Genomic DNA, 20,403 nt, shown 5'->3' with positions numbered 1-20,403 from the left:
TGACGTATATCCCTTTTGAAAGAGAGAATATGAGAGACTAGTTCTTGCAAGTCAACTTTCTTATGTCCCACAACCTCCTTTCCCTCTATAGTGTCAGTGTAGAAGGACAGGAACAGTGTGAAAAGTTTAACGTTCCTTACCATTTAACATTCCTTTATGGTATCATACAGTTTGTTTGAGCATGATATTAAAATTAGGTTTTTAAAACCCTTTCAAACAAACATTTATGCCTAGTTGATTGTGCGTAATGAAGAATGACTCATAATGAATAACAACCATAACGGCAGTAACGGATGATGGTGGTGACAGTGACGATGACGACCATGAAGAGGAGACTGAGGACAATGCTGCTGGGGATGCACCTGCTGCTGCTGGGCCTCTTGATGCCGGTGGCAGTGATGCGGATGGTGTTTATTGGATTGTTTTTCGTAAACTACTTGAAAGCTACATTACATTCTGAGTTTCCCAGCCTGCAAGGTGACTCTCCCAAACAGAGGAAAATTAACACACCTGGGGGACAAACATGATACACAGCACAGGCACAAACAAAGACTCTAATTGCTCCTTTAGTGAGGACGCCACTCCCTGGAGAGCCTGCACCCAGGAGAGGTTCCGCCCATAAAAATAAAATCAGACCCAGAGTGTCCCAATCTCACTGACCCATTTCTCATGACTGTGCAGGCCTCTTTGAATACTATTAAGAATAGAAATGAATCTGTATGGTTCTCTCACTTTCTGCCAACCATTTCCTGATTATTGAAACCAATGCATCCCCAAAATTCTTGAAGAGTGGGTTCCGGTTTTCCTGAGTGCAGGTACTTATTACACATTTAAAGCAATTGTATAAGAAAAAATACTACTTCCAATAACTCCTGCCTCTAACGCAAGCTATTTCCAACCATATGTTTATCTCTGTGTATGAGTGTACATTGTGTTCCCATTGGTAGCAGTCCTGAGCCTCCGAGGGTCTGAAATTAGAGGTAAGCATTGTGGTGACAGACATCAAATGTGTGCATCGTGTATGCCTGTTTTATATCATTAGGTGATTATGGGAATAAAAGTTAAATCATTGCTGTCTAGGATCTGCCCCTCTGCTCTGCACCGAGTGAGTGGTGTGCACTCCGTAGTGCTTTGTAAGGCACATTGTGTTTCTGGTCATATGTTCAGGAGGGACTTCCTATGTTTCTTATTGTTTTAAGGGATGAAAATTGAATAGAATGGGATAGACAAACATTTTTAATCTATAGTTATCTGGAAGAAATTTGTTTTCTCCTTTGCAAGAAAGGGCAATAATTTTTGTAACTTAGTTAAATGATACAACCTATGGTTAAACTAAACTCCTCACCACAAATTACCTGCCATGTAAAGCTTACAGAGCTGTGTCTTGTCTTCACACCACAGCCTAAGGATTCAAAGACTCTTACATCTAAAGAAAAGTAATACAGTTAGCGCCCAACTTACTATTATAATAGGAATAAACTGAGACAATGTGTTGTAAAGTACTACAATAAAATAGCAGGTTACAAAATGCTTTTTAAAAACTACATACTTACATGTGTAAACACAAATATGTACAGAAAATACACGTGTAAACACATGGAAAACACAGAATGAGTCACTACCAGAATTGGTCTCGAAATAGTGAGAAAATGGTGTTTCTGTTTTTCCTTATTTGTACTTTAACTTTGACAGTGCATGTATATTGCCTTTGTAATTTTATAAATGCACCTGAAATTAGCAGTGAATCCATCCTCTGTTTCCAAAAATCTAATAAGTCAAGTGTACTCAATAGCAATAAAGGGCTAACAAGACAAGCCACAGCAAAACAATGTATCTTAATGGAAACTGAAAAACGGACAGAAGACCTGAGTTTTAGGCCCAGTTCTGCCTCTGGTAAGCTGTTTGACCTAGGTAACCCTGGGAATGAAAATAACAATATAGCATTTCTCATTCTTCTCATAGACTGTGCGTAAACTAAGAATCAAATGTAAAGCACATTGAACCACTACATTGCCCAGAGCCGCAGGTGTGCAGATGTGTAAGGCTGCCCACGGGGGCCAAAGGAGAAGCTCATGATCAGGAGACAGCACAGGTGGAGACAGGTCACCAGGAGCTAGGAGGCCTCAGGCAAGCCACATAGTATCTGTCACTTCACTTTCAATACAAAAATGGGAATAAAAATCCTACTCTCAACACATTTTTTCTCATACCAAAAATTTTAGGAGCAATTAATGAGTTCCACCTTAAAGAGCATTATGTAAGTTCTTAATTCTATAAGGCAGCAATAAAAATAGTACAATTTAAGGTTTCAAACACTCAGAAATATATCTCAAAGACAGATCATGATATATATAAGTAACATATCCAACAATATTGATCCATGCTTCCCAGGGACATGTCTGTAATTTGAGCACTTTGCCAACAGGGACTTAAAGGGGCCATAGTTTGATATTGTGATTTGAAAATAATAATGAACCCAGCTATTGAGCACTGACTCTGACCTATAGTATGTGCCTTGGCCCAGGACATACCACTGATCAATTAAAGCAGATACTCTGTTGGCAGAACAGGGCATCAATACTCTCTAAATGTTCCAGGAAATTGTAGTATACATTCAATGTCAAGATCACTATCACAGGGGCTCAGGTCCACTGATAAACTAAGAACAACTTCCAAGTGTCTAATGATACATCACTTTTATGGGAGCTCAGTGACTGAAAATTGTTTCTCAGTATGCATTATGCCGTGTTATTTTTACAACCACTATTGGAATTGATGTTACTGATTTCTCTTCATCTTTAAGACACAGAAACTGGCATGTTAATCAATGATAGAGTTGTGACTAACATGTAACACTGACAGTGCATTGATCTGAGATAGGTATTTGCACATGCACTTTCAGGGACTACTTAGGAATTGAATGCAACACAGGGAAATTTCATGTCTGAGCAAAATGCATCTCAAAACATAAAATATGAATCACACTGCTTGTTACCTATAGTGCAGAGTTCTCTAATGTTAACATGCGTCAGTGTCACTGGGGGAGGGTTAAAGCCCAGATGGATAGGCTCCATCCCAGGGTTTCCTGTATAGCAGGTCCCGGGTGACGGCTGAGACTTTGCATCTCTAACGTCTCCGGGTGAATCTGATGCTGCTGGTCCAGGGACTGCACGTTAAGAATCGCCACTCAGAATATCTGAGAAACATGAAAGCCACAAACGTTCCAGATCATACCCCCTTATTTCTCTTAATATCAGGACCCTTGAAATAACCAGGTCTGGCTGTCCTCCCAACAAAGCAGGATAAGAGATGAATACTCCAGCGAGGAGCCCAAAATCACCCAGTTAGTCCCAAATGCTCAGAACTAGCTTCTCCAAGCACATGAAGGGACAGTCTTTCATGGGGTTCTCCTCTCTCCTCCCCACAGGGCTCCCAAACCAAGAAAGCAGATGGCTGCACAAAATCACTCTGCGGTGACAGAGTTCATCCTGGGGGGGCTCACGAGCAGACCAGAGCTCCAGCTGCCCCTCTTCCTCCTCTTCCTGGCCATCTACTCGGTCACCGTGGTCGGGAACCTGGGCATGTTCACACTGATCTGGCTGAATGCTCAGCTGCACACCCCCATGTACTACTTCCTCAGCAACCTGTCCCTCGTGGACCTCTGCTACTCCTCTGTCATTACCCCTAAAATGCTGGTGAACTTTGTGTCAGAGAAGAACGTCATCTCCTATGCGGGGTGCATGTCACAGCTCTACTTCTTCATTGTTTTTGTCGTTGCTGAGTGTTACATGCTGACCGTGATGGCCTATGACCGCTATGTCGCCATCTGCAGACCTTTGCTTTACAACATCATCATGTCTCATCAAGTCTGCTCCCTGCTGGTGGCTGTGGTCTATGCCATGGGGCTGATTGGTTCAACAATAGAGACTGTCATTATGATGAAACTGCCCTACTGTGAGCACCTCATCAGTCATTACTTCTGTGACATAGTCCCTCTTATGAAGCTCTCCTGCTCCAGCACCTACGATATTGAGATGACAGTCTTCTGTTTGGCTGGATTCAATATCGTAGTCACCAGCTTAACAGTCCTGGTTTCCTACGCCTTCATCCTCTCCAGCATCCTCCGCATCAGCACCACAGAGGGCAGATCCAAAGCCTTCAGCACCTGCAGCTCCCACCTGGCAGCAGTGGGCTTGTTCTATGGATCCACTGCATTCATGTACTTAAAGCCCTCCACGGCCAACTCCCTGGCCCGGGAGAACGTGGCCTCTGTGTTCTACACCACAGTCATCCCCATGCTGAACCCACTGATCTACAGCTTGAGGAATAAGGAGGTAAAGGCTGCCGTGCAAAGAGCACTGAGGAGAAAAGTATTTTGAGTCAAAATACTCTGTCAATTTTCTTGGTAATGGGGGGAGTCTAGTTAACAATGTTCTTCATGTAATTGTAGATTAATGATACCAAAAAATAAAAATAAAACTCTGTCAATTTTAACAGCAAGTTATAAATAAAGGAGGGGAACCCTTGAAATGCTCATCTTGACCTGTGTGGTTGGGCGTATGCCTCCTTCCCTCCAACCTTCTTCCTTCTCATCCTCTCTCTATTCTCATTTCTGTCTGAAAAGCAGTGATTTCAAGTGTATGTTTTCCTTCATTTGGGTTTCATTTTCACTATCATGAATCCTTTAGTAAACATTAACTATCTTAACTTGAATTTACCATGAATTTTAAACTTCCATTATTGACTCAGAAAGTAATTCATTATTTTATTACCTTCTGTGTAGATAATATTAGTCAACCCAATTATTACTTTTGGCACTTAACATCTTCTGAAAATGATTTCTCTGGTCCCCAACTTTATCATCTACCATATGTCCCTCTACAGGCAATTGGTTAAAGATAACTAAGGAAAGACTGCCCTAGAGAGAGCAACTTGACTCAGTGTGTTTGGAACTTTCCAGTTTTAGGACTGAAACTCCACCTCCCAGGAAATCTCCCAGTCCCAGGAAGCACAGGGGGATTAGTCAGCCATGTTACAAAATTCTGCAAAGCCTCTGGTTCTGCTTTAAGAACTGACAGATCAACTGCCAACCTTGTTCAATAAATCCAAAGGTATGGGACAAAGCTTCTCCCTGCTTCCTTAGTTTGTAACAATATCACAGATACAGATTTCAGATGCAGCAGTATGATGTAGGATAAAGGATGTATAGACAGCTTCTTGTCTTTTATAGTTATTTTTGGTATAGTGTTGTACCAAGCAGTAGCTGATTAAGGGAAACAGAAATAACTCTAGTTTTCTCCAGCAGGGAGGTATCTAATACAGGGAATGTCTTGTGTAAAGTTTTTGGGATGTCTGCAGAAGTGAGGGAGCCCCAAAGTGACTCCACGCTGGATATGACCTAAAGGTCAGGAACTCCAGCTGCCGCTGTCACTGCCACCACCGTGAGATTTAAGTCTGACACTTTACGTCTGACACTCTCACAACACGTAAATAACAGAGCCTGAGGATAAGCCTCACCTGGATAGTTTTTAGAAATGCACATTTTCAGGCCCTTCTCCAGACCCACTCATTACTGGGTGGGGCCCAGCATTCTGTGTTTAATAAGCCCTCAGGTGATTCTGATAACAAGTGAAATGTGAGAACCAACCTCAGTCTCACAATTCAAATCCCACATATATGCATTAATTAGTCAAAAATAGTTCACATCCCCTGACTCTAGCCACAAGTGAATCTGGGATATGTCACTTTTAGGGTTTTTTCATTGAAATATAGTTGAGATAATATTATAATGCTTTCAGGTGTCTAACATCAGGACTCAACATTTATATCCTACACAATGCACAACATGATAAGTGTAGTTCTGGAATGTCACCATAACAAATTATTACAATATTACTGACAATATTCCCCAAGTTGTACCTTTCATATTGTGATGTGTTTATACTATAACAGAAGGTTCTTAACCTGACTACAAGGAAGGTGAAACATATGTTGAAAGAGCAATTCCCAAGGGACTTCTGTACCCATTTTCTCCTGACCTTTCTCAAGGTCAGGAGAAGAGGTGAAATCTCTACTACAATAGAACTACTCTAGTTAGAAAAGAATGTAGGAACACATCTATTATTCTCTGTGGTAAGAAATCATAAAGCCAAATAAGTTGGTCAAAAATTAGAAATTTTGTACAGCAAAAGACAGGAGGGTAGAGTTAATAGAAATGAAATGGAATAAATGGAATAGGATATCTTGCTAGCATATATTAGAAAATCCTGCAAACCAACAAGAAGAAAGACATCAACAGAAAATATGGACAAGGCACACAGAATAAATACTTTACCAAGACAATCATTACTTGAAGTACCACCAAGCATGTGAAGAGATGATCCAACCAATTACTCATCAGAGGAGTGCAAATTAAAACACTGAGATATCTTGCATATCCACCACTGGATAAATAAATGAATAAGTGGCAGTGGAGACAGTACAGTATTAGAAGCAAATGATTATCTATAGGCAACATATCCTGGAGCTGTACTGCTATGTGAGAAAGTAAGAAAGACGATGAGATATAGAGACAATATTAATTGTGTATATTAAACCTACATATGCACAAAGCAGAAGAAAACACATTTAGCAAGGAAAAATCATAACATAAAATACACATAAAGCAGGTTAGAATGGTCACCAGATTAGATGCCTGGAAATAGAGAGTGGGAAAAGAGAGAAATAGAAGTTCCTTTTCCTAGACCCACACCCTGGTGCATAGCAGTCAACACACCCAAGAAGTTCCAGATCAAAGCTTGCCACTCAATGCTTAAAGGGGAGACAGAAAGAGCCAACCTTAATATAGTGAGGCCTTGGGAAAGATCTTCTAAATATGCAGAAGTTAGCAATCAAGCTAGAAAAGTAGCAAATATTTTATTCTTCCTACCTTCATAAGAAGCAAATATTTTATTCTTCCTACCTTCATAAGAAGCTAGAATATCAAGGTCAAATTCAATTCTCAGAGTTCTAGGAGCTGCATGACAGAATGCAGCACTAAAGAAACATTCTCCCTGGTGCCCAGCCCCTCCCAGGCCACAGCCTGCTCCCTCCATGTCCCACTGCCAGTCTGTCCCTCTCCACAAGGTCCCTTGCACATGCTCATGTGTGGGCTCATCATGCCCAAGCTCCATCACTGTTTCCTGCATACAGCCACCCCCTGGACATCCCCTGGTCTAAGGGTAAAGGCCCATGCCTTTGGGGAATGGGCCTCAGGAAGAACCTATAAGCAGTTACAGGGTATATGAGCAGGAAGTTCAGGCATCCCAACACTAAAGAAAAGTCATGGAGGTGCATAGGCTCTGGGCCGGGAACATCCTCTTGGATCCAATCCCCTCCTGGGGAGGGACGCAGCCAGAGAAGGGCCGGGGACAGGACACCTCTCACCAAGCCCCTTAGGAGGGCTAATTGGAGAGCAGTGTGCTTTGCCCATGTGTCTGCCCCAAACCGCTTCTCTTTTTCCCAAAAAGATATGCTTTTCTACATACTACACCTTGCAAGGCATTCGTGTTAGAGTGAATTCAAGTTTATATGCAGAAACCCATTCTTTATGGGGAAGTCATATTACTAAATTTGAGATGAACTTTATTTCAGCTCTTTCAGGGTTCTTGTCTGCTCCTTATTGGTGTGGCATAGGGTTTTCTTAAAAGAGACACAAGCTACGTGAGCACGAATTTCATAAGCTTCTTATGCATTTTTCAGACCATTAGAGATAGAAACACAAGCACACATGAAGCATCTTCTCAGTGTGACCCTGAGCAGTACATTCAGCCTAAACCTCAAAGAGTTTCTGCCTTTTTTGCCTATAGTGAACAATACTGTAATGCATAGATAAATATTTACCAAGAGGGCAAATCTTATGTTGTGTTCTTATCATTCCATATTTTTTTAATAGAAGGCTGGAGGAAACTTTTGAAGTAGATGCAGCAAAGGACAGGAGGGTAGAGTTAACAGAAATGAAATGGAATGTCAATCATACCTCCATAGAGAAGCTCTTTAAAAAAAAAAAGAGCATCTTACCACTCAATATCAATCAATGCTCAGAATCTTGTGAGATCATCTAAATACTATGTACAAATTTAAAAAATGAAGCTAAGTGACTGTCCAAAGTGTGGGATAAGCAAAGGCCCCAAGTGAGAACAAGCAAAGGCTGCTTATTCAGAGCTTGCCACGGGCTGTGGTGGACACTCCCAAGCAGGCAGGGGAGTCGGGGGAAAGGCGAGGGCTTCAGGTTGCTCTCACAGGTGCTGGTTGGCTTTGGGAAGCTGGAAGTGAGCTAACTAGAGGCAGGGCTCCCTGTGTGGTTGGTTGGGGAAGCACTTGGCTTTCTCTGGTCTCAAGTTGGAAGCAAGGACAAAAATTAGGGAAGCCGGCAGTCAGCAACCTGGTCCTGACCATCTGCGCTGATTACTTTAGAAAGTGTGTTTTCATTTCCCAGCATGGCTGCCGCAGAGGGTGCAAGTATGAATCGCATCTTTATATATTGCCTGGTCATTATCTCTTTGCATAATCAGTTTCTCTACGCTTATAATTTATACATTGAAAACCTAGTACAGCCCTATCTGAACTTGTGACTACAGCTTTCAGAGTTCACACCCCGTCCACTTCTGTTCCCGGCCATGCATTCTGGAGATTTTCAGAAGGATCGAAGAGAGATGAAGCAGCTTAGAAAAAGTCCAGGGTTGAGGCAGGGGAACGATTGACTTAAGCATCAGAATGCAAAGCAGTTTGGTAATAGGAACCACAATCCAGAGCTAAAAGATTCATTGGGAAAAGAATAGAATGCAGGTTCAATAATCCAAGTCAATCTTCGGGCTCCATTCTCATTCCAAACCACAAATAAAAGCCTTCAATACATGTAAGCAAGTTCCACCCAAACACCAGACCAATTCCATAGGGCCCCTGGCCCATAGCCTTCCTTTCCCCATCACCTTGCTGAAAATACCTTCTTTGTGAGAGTTTAGCACAAAGCAATGGGGCTTCATCAGCTCTGAGAAGGCTCAGGATAAGCAGCCTGGCACCAGGCCCAGCTCTAGTTCCAGCCTCCTCCAGCACCAACTCCTTCCAATCCCCAGGTGCCTGGCCAGTTATTCAGAGAAGCTTCTTCTGCTCCTTCATAGACAACTGCCTGTAGCCCGCTGCCTGATGCTGTCCTGTCCTCACCCCAGGGGCCCCTTCTGCCGTCTCCACCTCCCCTATCCCATCACCTCACTCCCCAGTGAACAGCAGTATCCTGTTGCTTGTACACACAGGAGCGGAGCATAATCCCTAGGAAACCCTGTGCCCAATGGAGAGTCACATTTATTGTGGGTCTCTCCCTGGCCCAGGGCTTCCCCTCAAACATGTTGCTGTCACCACGTAATGCATTAATGGGCTTCTAAACCACCTCATTCCTCTCTTTGCACGGGATGTGGGGTAAGACAGCTCCAAGCGTGAATCATTCGTTGACCATATTCCATTACTTTGGTTTGGGTAGGAAGTAATGCATCAGTGAAATACATCCTGAGGCACCAGAAAATACGCACCCTGAAAGATTTTAGAAAACATCTCCACAACTTTTCCATTAAACAAAAAGGCTAGAAACTACTTCCGTTTCAGAATGTCATTTTGTGTCATTTCAAATATTAAATTTTTATTTTGAATTTCATATGTCTGAGGGCCATTGGGTACTATAATGGTTTCATGGCCTCGGACCCCAAACCATTTCAGACAGGCTGTTGACGTAGACAGAGGACGGTTCTCAAGCATTAGCCTGCACCAGAATGGCCACAAGGAGGCTTGTAGAGACCGAGTGCTGGGCTGCACCCCACAGCTTCTGATGTAGTAGTTCTCAGGTGAGGAATGCGATCTTGCATTTCTAACAATTCCCAGGTGATGCTGGTCCTTCTAAGACCACATTTGGAGAAACTTTAGTTAAAGGATGTCTGGGTAAGCCACTTGATCAGTGTGTAATTTTTTAGGTTTGTCAGCTTTACCAGGAAGTCCTCCAACCTCCTAATTTAAGTGGGGGAGGTGGGCCAGGAATGTGGCCATGAGACTGGCTGCCAACACTCTGAGAGCCCAGCAGTGGAAGGGCCAAGATGGTGTCACAATTTAGGATACAAACTTGCACTAAATCCCCATCTTTTCAGAAGAGAATTTCCCCAACTGGGCTTGGTGTCCCAGTACATAGGTTAGAAGTAGTATATTCATATTACAGATAAGCGAACTGAGGTTAACAAATGTGAAACAGTTTGAACTCAGGGGTTAGGCTGCATACCAGAATCCAGTCCTCATGGCATCTCAGAGCAATTCACTAGTTTCTCATGTTGCTCAGAACTTGGCCTTGAGCCAGATTTAAAGACAGAGACTTGAGAAGAGACCAGGAGACATCTCTCCTCCCTGGCTCCAGTCTCCCCTACCCAGATCCAAACGAGGGAGGGGACAAGTCCAAACCAAATCCCAATTCGAGAAGAGGTGGTACATATACACAATGGAATATTACTCAGCCATAAGAAAAAACAGATCCTACCATTCGCAACAACATGGATGGATGCTCAGTGAAATAAGCCAGGCGGAGAAAGACAAGCACCAAATGATTTCACTCATATGTGGAGTATAAGAACAAAGGAAAACTGAAGGAACAAAACAGCAGCAGAATCACAAAACCCACGAATGGACTAATAGTTAACAAAGGGAAAGGGACTGGAGAGGATGGGTGGGAAGGGAGGGACAAGGGTGGAGAAAAAGAAAGGGGGCCTTATGATTAGCATGTATAGTGTGGGGGGTGGGCACGGGGAGGGCTGTGCAACACAGAGAAGACAAGTAGTGATTTTACAGCATCTTACTACGCTGATGGACAGTGACTGTGAAGGGGTACGTCGGGGGGACTTGGTGAAGGGGGAGCCTAGTAAACATAATGTTCTTCATGTAATTGTAGATTAATGATACCAAAATAAAAAAATTAAAAGAAAAAAAAACCGTGGGACTCTCAGTTGAGAAGGATGTGAAGGGACATGGGATGCATCCTGCCCCACTGTGACCAGCAGAGCTGGGTCTTACCTCCTCTCCTGCTCCTGGAAGGGAAAAGGCTCAGGAACGGAGGAGGGGACAGCCCTGAACCTATATCCTTCTTCTCCCTGTTATGCCAGGAAAAGGAAAGACTCATCCCTTGTGCCTGCACCATCCTGGCAGGAATTCTGAGCTAATGACCGTGACTTCTGATTAAGGCTGTGCCCAGAGGCTCCTTTCTAAATGAAAGAGGGAAAACATTTGTCCTTATCATTGTGGCCATAGGTGCTCTTTTAGAAACAGTTTTATTTTGCATGTAGATATATCATCAGAGGCCTAAGTAGTGATCGAGGGGCAGTTCCCTCAAATACTCTGTTAGAGTTACTACAGAAAACAAGAAGTTGTAGCCTTTGAGTTCATACATGAAGCATGCTTTAACCATTTCCATGCACAATTTCACTGCTTAACCCTGGCACTACTTACCCCAAGAACAATGGAGGGAAATGCCTACTTAGTTCACCACCCTGTTTGGTCCTGGAGCCCAGGGTGGATGCTAAGTGGGAATTCCCATACTGGCGTGCCACAAATATGACCAAAATTCAATGACGTAATTTGTGGACCTGGATATTGGGCAGGAATTTAACATTCTCCACATGAAAACCTCTAGTGCATGCTTTTATTTTACTTTTTAAAATAAATATACAAATATATTAATATATATGGGTACTATGTATATGTGTGTGTATATATATATGTGTATATACATATATTCTCCTATGAAAATTATATTGTGTATGTATATAAAATGAAAGTATGTATATTTATATACATAATTATATATATACATATTATATGTATACTTCTATTAAAAAGAGCTTGAAGATGTTATTTAAAAATCAACAAAGTCCTCAAGGTCCTCAGTCAGACAGGCTGACTCTTTCAGCTACTGCCATCTGGTGGCAACACAGCTAAAAATCAAGGCCAGGAATCAAAAGTACTCCTGAGTGACCTCTAGCCCAGGAAAGACTTGACACTTAGCACGTTACAAAACATAGAAAACCCAAATTTGCTTTCCAAGTATATCTGTACAGCAGTTGCACTGGATAAGAGGAGAGAAATGAGCAAAGAATGTTAGAACATTTAAAAATGAACACCACCCTTTGAACATAGAAAAGGAAGGCATAAGCATAGATCACTGTTTTTAATTTTTTTATAATAAAAGAAAAAGAAAAAGGCACTGAGGGATTATTTTTATGGTAATGAAGGCGTGCTTATGTTCATACACTGAGGAAAGGAGTTAGCAGAGAGGAGAATATTGAAGGTACAAAGCAGGAAATGGAACTTTGAGGATCAGAAATATCTGCAGAATGTAAGGGGTGGGACCAAGAACCCGTGAAAAGACATTTGATCAAATTCAATTCTTAATGTGAAAATATTCATCGCTGTTGTAGGCTGAAGAGTGCCCCCCTCCAAAGTTCAGATGTTGAAGGTCTAACGTGTAGTATCTCAGAAGGGGACTATTTGGAGACAGGGCCTCCAAAGAGGTAATGAAGTTACAATGCAGCCCTTAGGGTGAGCCCTGATCCAAACTGACTGGCGTCCTTATAAAGGGAAGAAATTCAGACACACGCAGACCTGCCAGTGACGCGCACATACAGAGGGACACCCTGCGAGGACCCGGGCAGAGGGCAGCCATCTGGAAGTCAAGTGGAGAGGCCTCAGGAGAAACCAAACCTGCCGATATCTTAATCTCGGATTTCCAGCCTCTAAAACTTTGGCAAAATAAATTCTGTTGTTTGAACCCACCGGACCTGTAGTGTTCTGGTATGGGAGCCCTAACAAGCTAACACAGATGCATTTCCATTAAAGCCTCAAAGAAGAATAGGATGACCGCCATCTCTTCTATTACTTAAATACTGTATGGAAGGAGAAAGTGCGACTAGACAAGAGAAAAGAATCAGAGGCAGAGGAATCAGAAAGGAAGAGGTAAAACTATCTGTGTATGCAGATGATGGTATTATATCTGGAAACTTCAAAAGAATCAATGAAAATATACTAAAATCATGCAGTAAAATTGCAGGAATAAAATCAGAAATCAATAAACCTTATATATAAGCAGTAACCTGTAAGAACAGACAACCATAGATCTCACTACAATAGAAAAGTAAAATAAAATTGTTAGGTAAAACTACAACAAGAATTTTATAAAACCTATATAACTACAGATATAAACACATTTAAAGTACACAAAGAAGATCTAACAAATAGGAACATATTCCAAGTTCTAGGATTTGAAAACTCATCCATAATAATATATCAATTCTCTCTAAGTCTGTTTATAAATGTAACGTGATCTCAGTAAATATAGCATCAGTTTTTTCTGGAAGAATACAAGCTGATTATAAAGTTTATATAAAGAATAAATGAGCAAGAATAGCACAGAAAATCCTAAAGATATATATTATGTAGACATGAACCCTAACAGATATGAAAACATACAGAGCTTCTATAATTAAAACAGTAGGGCATTAGCACATGAATAGAATGGTAAACAGCTGGAATAGAATGTAAAACTCACATATAGACCTGAGTACAAGTAGAAATGTTCTATTTGATTAAGGTAGCATCTCAAATCAATAGGAAAAAGATGAGTTTCCATTTTTTTCAGTTATAATGATACAACTGGATAGCCATATGAATAATAAAATTAGATAAATTTCTCACACAACAGTGTAAATTATAAATGCAAATATTTATATCTCAGACAAATAGCTGAAGTCTTTATTATACAGATCTTTGAAAATTTAAGAATAAGAAGACCTACAACCCAAGAGAAAATGGACAAAAGGTATAAATAGAGATTCTGGAGAAAACAGAAATATTAATGGTTTTTAAACATATGAAAAGATGCTCAACTTCTCTCACTTGAGAAATGCACATTAAAAGAAACAACACTTCAAGAAAAAGTGAAGTTGAGACTTCCTCTTCCAAACATGACAGAGTAACAGGGTTCAGACTTTCCCTGTGCCTTGAACTAGAAAAACAGAGTGTGTTTCCCCCAGGGAAAGGGGAGCAAACATAGCTTGGTAGTCTTACTGAACTGAGGAGCCAGACACTGGAGTTCAGAGAGCCCCAAACAGTTAGAATCCATGGAGCAGAACACCGGAGTACAGGGAGCTATGCAAAGGTCAATTTGGCTTGATAACAAATCTAAGTACAGTTAAATTCCAAGAGGCCAGGTTTAAAAAAAAAAAACTTCTTGAACAAAACCAATTACCAGAGAGCTATAGGAAGAATCCACATAACCAGGTATTATTCAAATTTCCACCAGCCAGAGTGAAGAGATTTCAATAAATACAGATTGAATACAAAAAAAAAGTCTGGGGTGCAGACTTTACATGTACCCTATGAAAACTTAAAAACAAACTTCTAAAGGATCAAAATGATCCTCAAGATAGTTAAAAGCCTGCCAGAGGAAAGCCCAATATACTTCAAAGGAATAAATAAAATGTGGCATTCAACAACATAAAATCTATAATGCTTACATCCATGCAAAAATGACTAGACAGAGAAGGAAATTGTGACTTGTAACAAGGAGGAAAATAAGTCAATAATAACAGCCCAGAAATGACAGAGATGATGGATCTGTAGATAAGGACATCATTAGCTACTATATGTATATTTAATATGCTTACTAACTAAAGAAGGAAATGAACATGCTTATAGAAATAAAACTATAAGAAAAACAAATGGAACATCTAGATAATTAAAAATATATAATATTTGAAGGTAAAAATATCCCTTGCTTGTATCAATTATCAGATTAGACACTACAGAAGAGAATGTCATGCAGTTGAAAACATAGCAATAAGAACTACCTAAACTGAAACAGAGAGAGAAAAACCGCTGATAGAGAAGTGAATAGAGCCTCTGTAACCTATGGGACAATATCAAGCAACTCTAATCTATAGTTTGAGCAAGAGAAAGAAAAAACAAGAAAACTATTTATAAAAATAAAATTTTCCAAATTAGGTAAAAAATTATATGCCTACATATTCAAAATGTTCAATGAATCTACCAACAGAATAAACACAAAGTAACCACACAAAGGTACATCATAATCAAATTGCTGCATATCTGTCACAAAGAGAACATTTTAAAAGCAGCCAAAGAAGAAAAGCACATTACAGACAGAGGAACAAAAATAAAAATGTCTACAGACTTCTCAAAAATGATGTAAGCCACTAATGGACAGAGACTGTGAAGGGGCATGTGGGGGGGACTTGGTGAAGACGGGAGCCTAGTAAACATAATGTTTTTCATGTAATTGTAGATTAATGATCCCAAAATAAAATAAATAAACATGTAAATTACCATTAAAAAAATGATGCAAGAAAGAAAGATAATGGAGTGACATCTTCAAAGTGCAGAAAGAAAAAAAACTGTCAATCCAGAATTCTATATTCAGTGGAAATCTCTTTCAAAATTGAATGTGAATGAAAGGCTTCTTTATACCCACCAAAGGTTAAAGAATCTGTTGTCAGTTGAATTCACTACAAGGAATGTTAGGAGAAGTTCTCTAGGCAGACGGGAAAAGATAACAGATGGAAATTTGGAGAGCCCCTGGAATTGTAAAAATCGACTTTAGAGATGAATCTAAATATAAACTTGAAGAGCATCTAAACTTGTGAATGTGTAAATAAATATAAAAGATGTTTTTCTCAGTTTTTAATATCCTCAAAAATAAAGCAAGGAACAATGGTATAAAGGAAGAGGTAAGGACTGTAATTTCAAGTAGGAGAGTAAAGCTAGGCCTCACTGTGAAGGTGATCTTTGCGCAAATACTTGAAAAAGATATGGTCAGAGTGTGCTTGGTAGTACCGGCTACTCTTGTGACCTATTGGGTAAACATGGCTCAATAACTCAAAGTCCAACACATTTTTATCATGCATTTCAGTAACCACACCTTAATGCAAAACACTGGTTCTAAGTGAGAAAATTTAAGACATAGGAAGAGTTTAGAGGTACAGAAAACTTTTCCGAGCATTTTATCACAAGTCATATAATGATAGTACCTGTGCACCTCCCATTCTGTTCTCCAAATACCCAGCCCTGGCTACTATAAATTCCTTTCCTATGTAATTGGCTTCAGAAAGGGACCTGATAATTCATTCCCTCAAGAACTAATAAAGCAGGTATGTGACCACCTGTACTCAACATTCCTGATTAGGGACACTTTAATTTCAGTGAGGACAGACTTCTTAGTCAAAGCAACAAATCTCAATTTGGGAAAATTCAGTACTCAGCAGTTGGGTGGGCTAGATGTGTTTTTGGTCAGAGTTAAGGACTGGAGTTCCCTTGGAGAAGTTATGAAACCATAGTGCTGAAACCCATCTCCCCAAAGGCCGTGTTGTTTTATGCATTTATGTACACACTTATCAATGATTGCTTATTTTTCTCTGTGGTCCATATTCAAACAAGGCTCAACAATGATGCCACTCTATTTATAAGTTTTCCCTTAGAATTTTTCTACATTCTTCAGTATCATTAATAAATCCCAAACCCTGTCCTTAATCCCATAGCACAAAATTTTTAAACAGAGAAAAACAATTCATTATCACAAACTTCAATTAAGCCCCACAAGGCAGACTCTCTTTGGGACTTGAGCATAAATAAGACCTCAGGGCTTCATTAAAAGTTGACTTTTCTCTAAGAACCTTTGAGGGTTCTCATCGTGATGATGCAATACCAGGGAAAGTTCCTCTGAGTTGATGGCTCTTCAGAGACTGCTGCCATCCATGGAGGCGTCATTTCAAATGCATTTTAAAGCTATTTGAGCATCTCCTCATTTGTTTTTGTTTCATTTACTTTGTTCTTATTTTATGGTTTTCTTTTATTGAGGTAAAATTCACCATTTTAAGCACTTTAAGGTGTGTATACTATCATTTCTAGTATGTCTGCAATGCCATGCAACCATCAGCACTAATTTCAGAATATTCCATTGTCTCAAAAAGAAGCCCCAAAGTATAAGCAGTCCCTCCCTATTCCCTCCTACCCTTAATCCCTGGAAACCATTAATCTGCTTTCTGCCTATTCTGGTCATTTAATATAAATGGAATCATACTATGTGACCTCTTGTGTCTGACTTTTTTAACTCAGCATCATGTTTTCAAGGTTCACCCAAGTTAGCATGTGTCAAAATTTCATTCCTTTTTATGGCTGAATAATACTTCACCGTATGGGTGTACTACATTTTATTTATACATGCATCAGTTAGTAGACATTTGGGTTATTCCGACTTTACAAATAATGTTGCCTGAAGGTCAATCAGAGGTGAGAACTTAGGGTCTTCTCAGGTCTTTGCTGAAAATGTGCCCAGCCCTGAGCTTATGTGTGGCCTTCTAGGTTCCCAGTAACATGTGGGAGCTTTTCAAAGCCCTTATTTCCCAAAGTATCTCATTCTTTGGCCTTTTTTTCCCAAGCTTTTTAATCTATTGTTTGCCCTACCCATTGTCCCTTGCCACAGGTGGCAGTGACTAATATATTTGCCTTTAAACCTCCTCCACAAAAACCTCCTCCCTCTGAAGCCACCTCAGCCCTAGGAGGGCTCCAGGTTAGGTGAAACAGAGGCAAGCCCTTTGAGCCAGTCTTTCAGAGTCACCAGACAGGTCAAAACAAACTATCCCAGTTCTTGGAGACCAAGCCTGTTATGCTCCCCCCACGCTGGTACTTAGACCAGGAATGCAGGCTATTGTGTTTAAGGCCAATGCCCAGCTGGGAGCTAGACTCTCATCCAGGATATGGTGAAAATGCCACAGAGCTCTCTTACTGAGATTCAACTTTTTTCCCTTGATTGTGTTCCCCTGGTTGCTGCAAGCTTTTGATTAGGATCCAGAGTTCTAAGAAAGTTGATTTTGGAACTTTTTGCAGTTTTATTGCTTTTGAGGGATGAAAGGATTTGGGAGTTCCTTACTCTACCATTTTTGCTGGTATCACTCTCGAATCAACCTATTTCACTCTTAAATATATCCCAGTTTAAAAATTATATTGTCGCACTAAGTACTCAACAAATCAACTTTGGAGTCAGTCAGATCTCAGTGCACATCCTGTTTCTACCACTTCCCAGCCGGATGACAGTGGTAAATTTGTTTAACCTCTCTCTGAACTTCAAATGGGGATGATAAATACAACTCAAAGAGTTGTAGTTTGAACAAATGGTACTGCTTCTGGCACCATAATTTAAGGTATAAAGCTTAAGATGCATGTAGGTTAACCTGTCATTACTACTGCAATCTGAAGCCTACAGGAACATGATTAGGGCAGGTCTTGTTAGTAGAGAGTGAGGAAGGGTGGGGTGAAACCATATGAAACCATGTATTTTTAAATGAAACACAAAAAAAGCAAGTTATAAACATATATATAATACGTCTCATTTCAGGGAAAAAACAAAGGCATATGTGTCCATACAAAAATATCTGGAAGGCTATGTTGGGGGGAGCATTGTGTATTTTCCTCAGTTCTTGTCCCCGCCGCAACAAAGAATTGAAGGGCAGAGACACAGTCATGAAGCAGAGTAAAAGTTTTATTTAAAGTTACTTAAAGAGAGAAAAAGTGCGGACGACCTCAAGGAGGAGAGGCGCCCTGAAAGGTTGAAGCTTTATTTAAAGAGAGCAAGTGCACACTTGGAGAAAGGGGGTTATGAGTGACCTCACAGAAGAGGCGCGCTGAAAGGTTGAGATAAATTTTTAAGGCTATGCACTTTCAAAGTGCGGACGACCTCAGAGAGAGGAGAGCACTGAAAAGTTTAGGGTCTGGGGTTTTATAGGCAGTGGAGGATTTTCAGGAAAGCGACCCAGGGCCAGGTGCGGACCTGCCAAACGGTCTCAGAATGTTCATCTTTGATAAGACATTAAGTCTCTTTTTATTTTTTTTAACTCAACACAAGACACATACTGCTTTGATTCCTTTCCAGGATATCAGCTTCTGTCTGGAAGCATATCAGTCAAGACAGTCTGCCCTGCCTCCAAGGTGGGCTGAGCCACTGTCCATTTGATTAAAATGCAATCTTAGCTTTAAGATAGAATTCTTTCTGAATAAGCTGGGCCTTTTAACAGGTGTTAAAGTAAATCTTACAATGGTATGTTCTAACTGACACGGTGAAAACATAGGCTATGTTGAGATACTTTTCCTTATCTGGGGAATATTCAAACTTCTAGGCCAAGTTGCTCCTGGCTTTTTTGAGCTTTAACTAATTAACTCATTAACTCTGGATCTTTTTTAGTGGGCTTTCCAGGTCTTCTTCTCTTTCCACCCCACTCATATCTATTTTCCTGCCTAATGGCTAGACATTAAGTAACTAAGAATGGTAATCACTACATTTCGCTTTCTCATTTTCTATTACCTACTCATATTTTCTATTTTCTTTGGGCACATATATGGCTTTAAAATTTTTTTAAATGCTTATGAAATACACTAATAAGACCCCTCTCCTGTTTATCCCTAGAAATGCAATAAATCAATTTTACTTCAACAAATAAAGTCCTACCCAAAAAAGTAAGCCATAACAAAAGAGCCTGTTACAGTAGCTCAGGATGAGCTGGTGGTTAAAAGTCCTGGGTTCTAGGCCCAGTTCTGCCTCTCAGTAACTATGTGGCATTGGTAACTTGAGTAACTTCTTGAGCTTAAGTTTCCTAGAAGATGGAAAAAATAACATATCATTCCCCTTTTCCCCTGTACCATGCTGATAACAAGACATCATGAGTAAGGTGTGTGTACTGACAATGCCTGACAGACACAGGTAGCTGCCAACTAGAACTAGTGATTCTCAAATGTGAATGTGCATCAGAATCACCTGGAAAAGCTTTTAAGACTCACATTGCTAGGCCCCATCTTCAGCATTTTGATAGATGTGGGTGGGGCCCAAGGATTTACATTATAAATTCCCAGGTGGTGGTGATAATGCTGGTCTGGGAACCACATGTTAAGAACCACCCAACAAGAGGCAAAGATAAAAGGCCCAGGCTCTTCAGATTCAAATTCCAAGTCACCTCTTAATTCTGTGACCCTGCACAAATCTCTTCATTTATCTGCACTTCACTGACAGAAAAAATACATATATTATAATTCCTGCTAATAAATACCATCTGCCCCAAGATTTTTATAAGGATTCAATGATTTAAACTTGTGAAAGGCATGCAGAAGCTCTACTGAATTATGCAAATAGCATTAATCATATAAGTTAGGCAACTTAAGTAGCTAGAATTTAAATTATTTTTATTTTAGGAAGTACATCTCAGACACAGATGTCTGTCAGATTCCCAGCAATGAAGATCCATGCTTCTAGAAAACACGTCTGAAATTTGAGTATTTGACCAC

The 20,403-nt window shown here is 40.3% G+C and overlaps 1 protein-coding gene and 1 long non-coding RNA gene across 5 annotated transcripts in view; one reads left to right on the top strand and one right to left on the bottom strand.

Annotated features, from left to right (window-relative positions):
• Positions 1-3,823, bottom strand: part of LOC140850019 (uncharacterized) — a 21,851-nt gene extending 18,028 nt beyond the window's left edge. For all 3 annotated transcript variants that reach the window (XR_012132658.1, XR_012132659.1, XR_012132657.1), the window contains exons 1-2: positions 3,683-3,823; positions 1,356-1,426 (exon numbers count right to left, since the gene is read on the bottom strand). This is a non-coding gene — a long non-coding RNA (uncharacterized lncRNA). The remainder of the gene's footprint in view (positions 1-1,355; positions 1,427-3,682) is intronic.
• Positions 3,170-20,403, top strand: LOC108388531 (olfactory receptor 8A1). Of its 2 annotated transcripts, none has more exons than XM_073239562.1 (3): positions 3,170-4,334; positions 4,961-5,111; positions 20,311-20,403. In XM_073239562.1, exons 1-2 carry the CDS (start codon positions 3,450-3,452, stop codon positions 4,964-4,966), a joined length of 891 nt encoding a protein of 296 aa, XP_073095663.1. In that variant the 5' UTR covers positions 3,170-3,449; the 3' UTR covers positions 4,967-5,111; positions 20,311-20,403. The 2 variants fall into 2 exon arrangements, with proteins under 2 accessions (XP_073095663.1, XP_036856836.2); XM_037000941.2 differs by having other exon boundaries at positions 4,885-5,111.

This window comes from Manis javanica, chromosome 6 (genome assembly GCF_040802235.1).
Source record: "Manis javanica isolate MJ-LG chromosome 6, MJ_LKY, whole genome shotgun sequence".
In the NCBI taxonomy this organism is placed as follows: Eukaryota; Metazoa; Chordata; class Mammalia; order Pholidota; family Manidae; genus Manis; species Manis javanica.
Note: the sequence above shows the minus strand (reverse complement) of the source record. Positions and strands in the feature narration are given on the sequence as shown.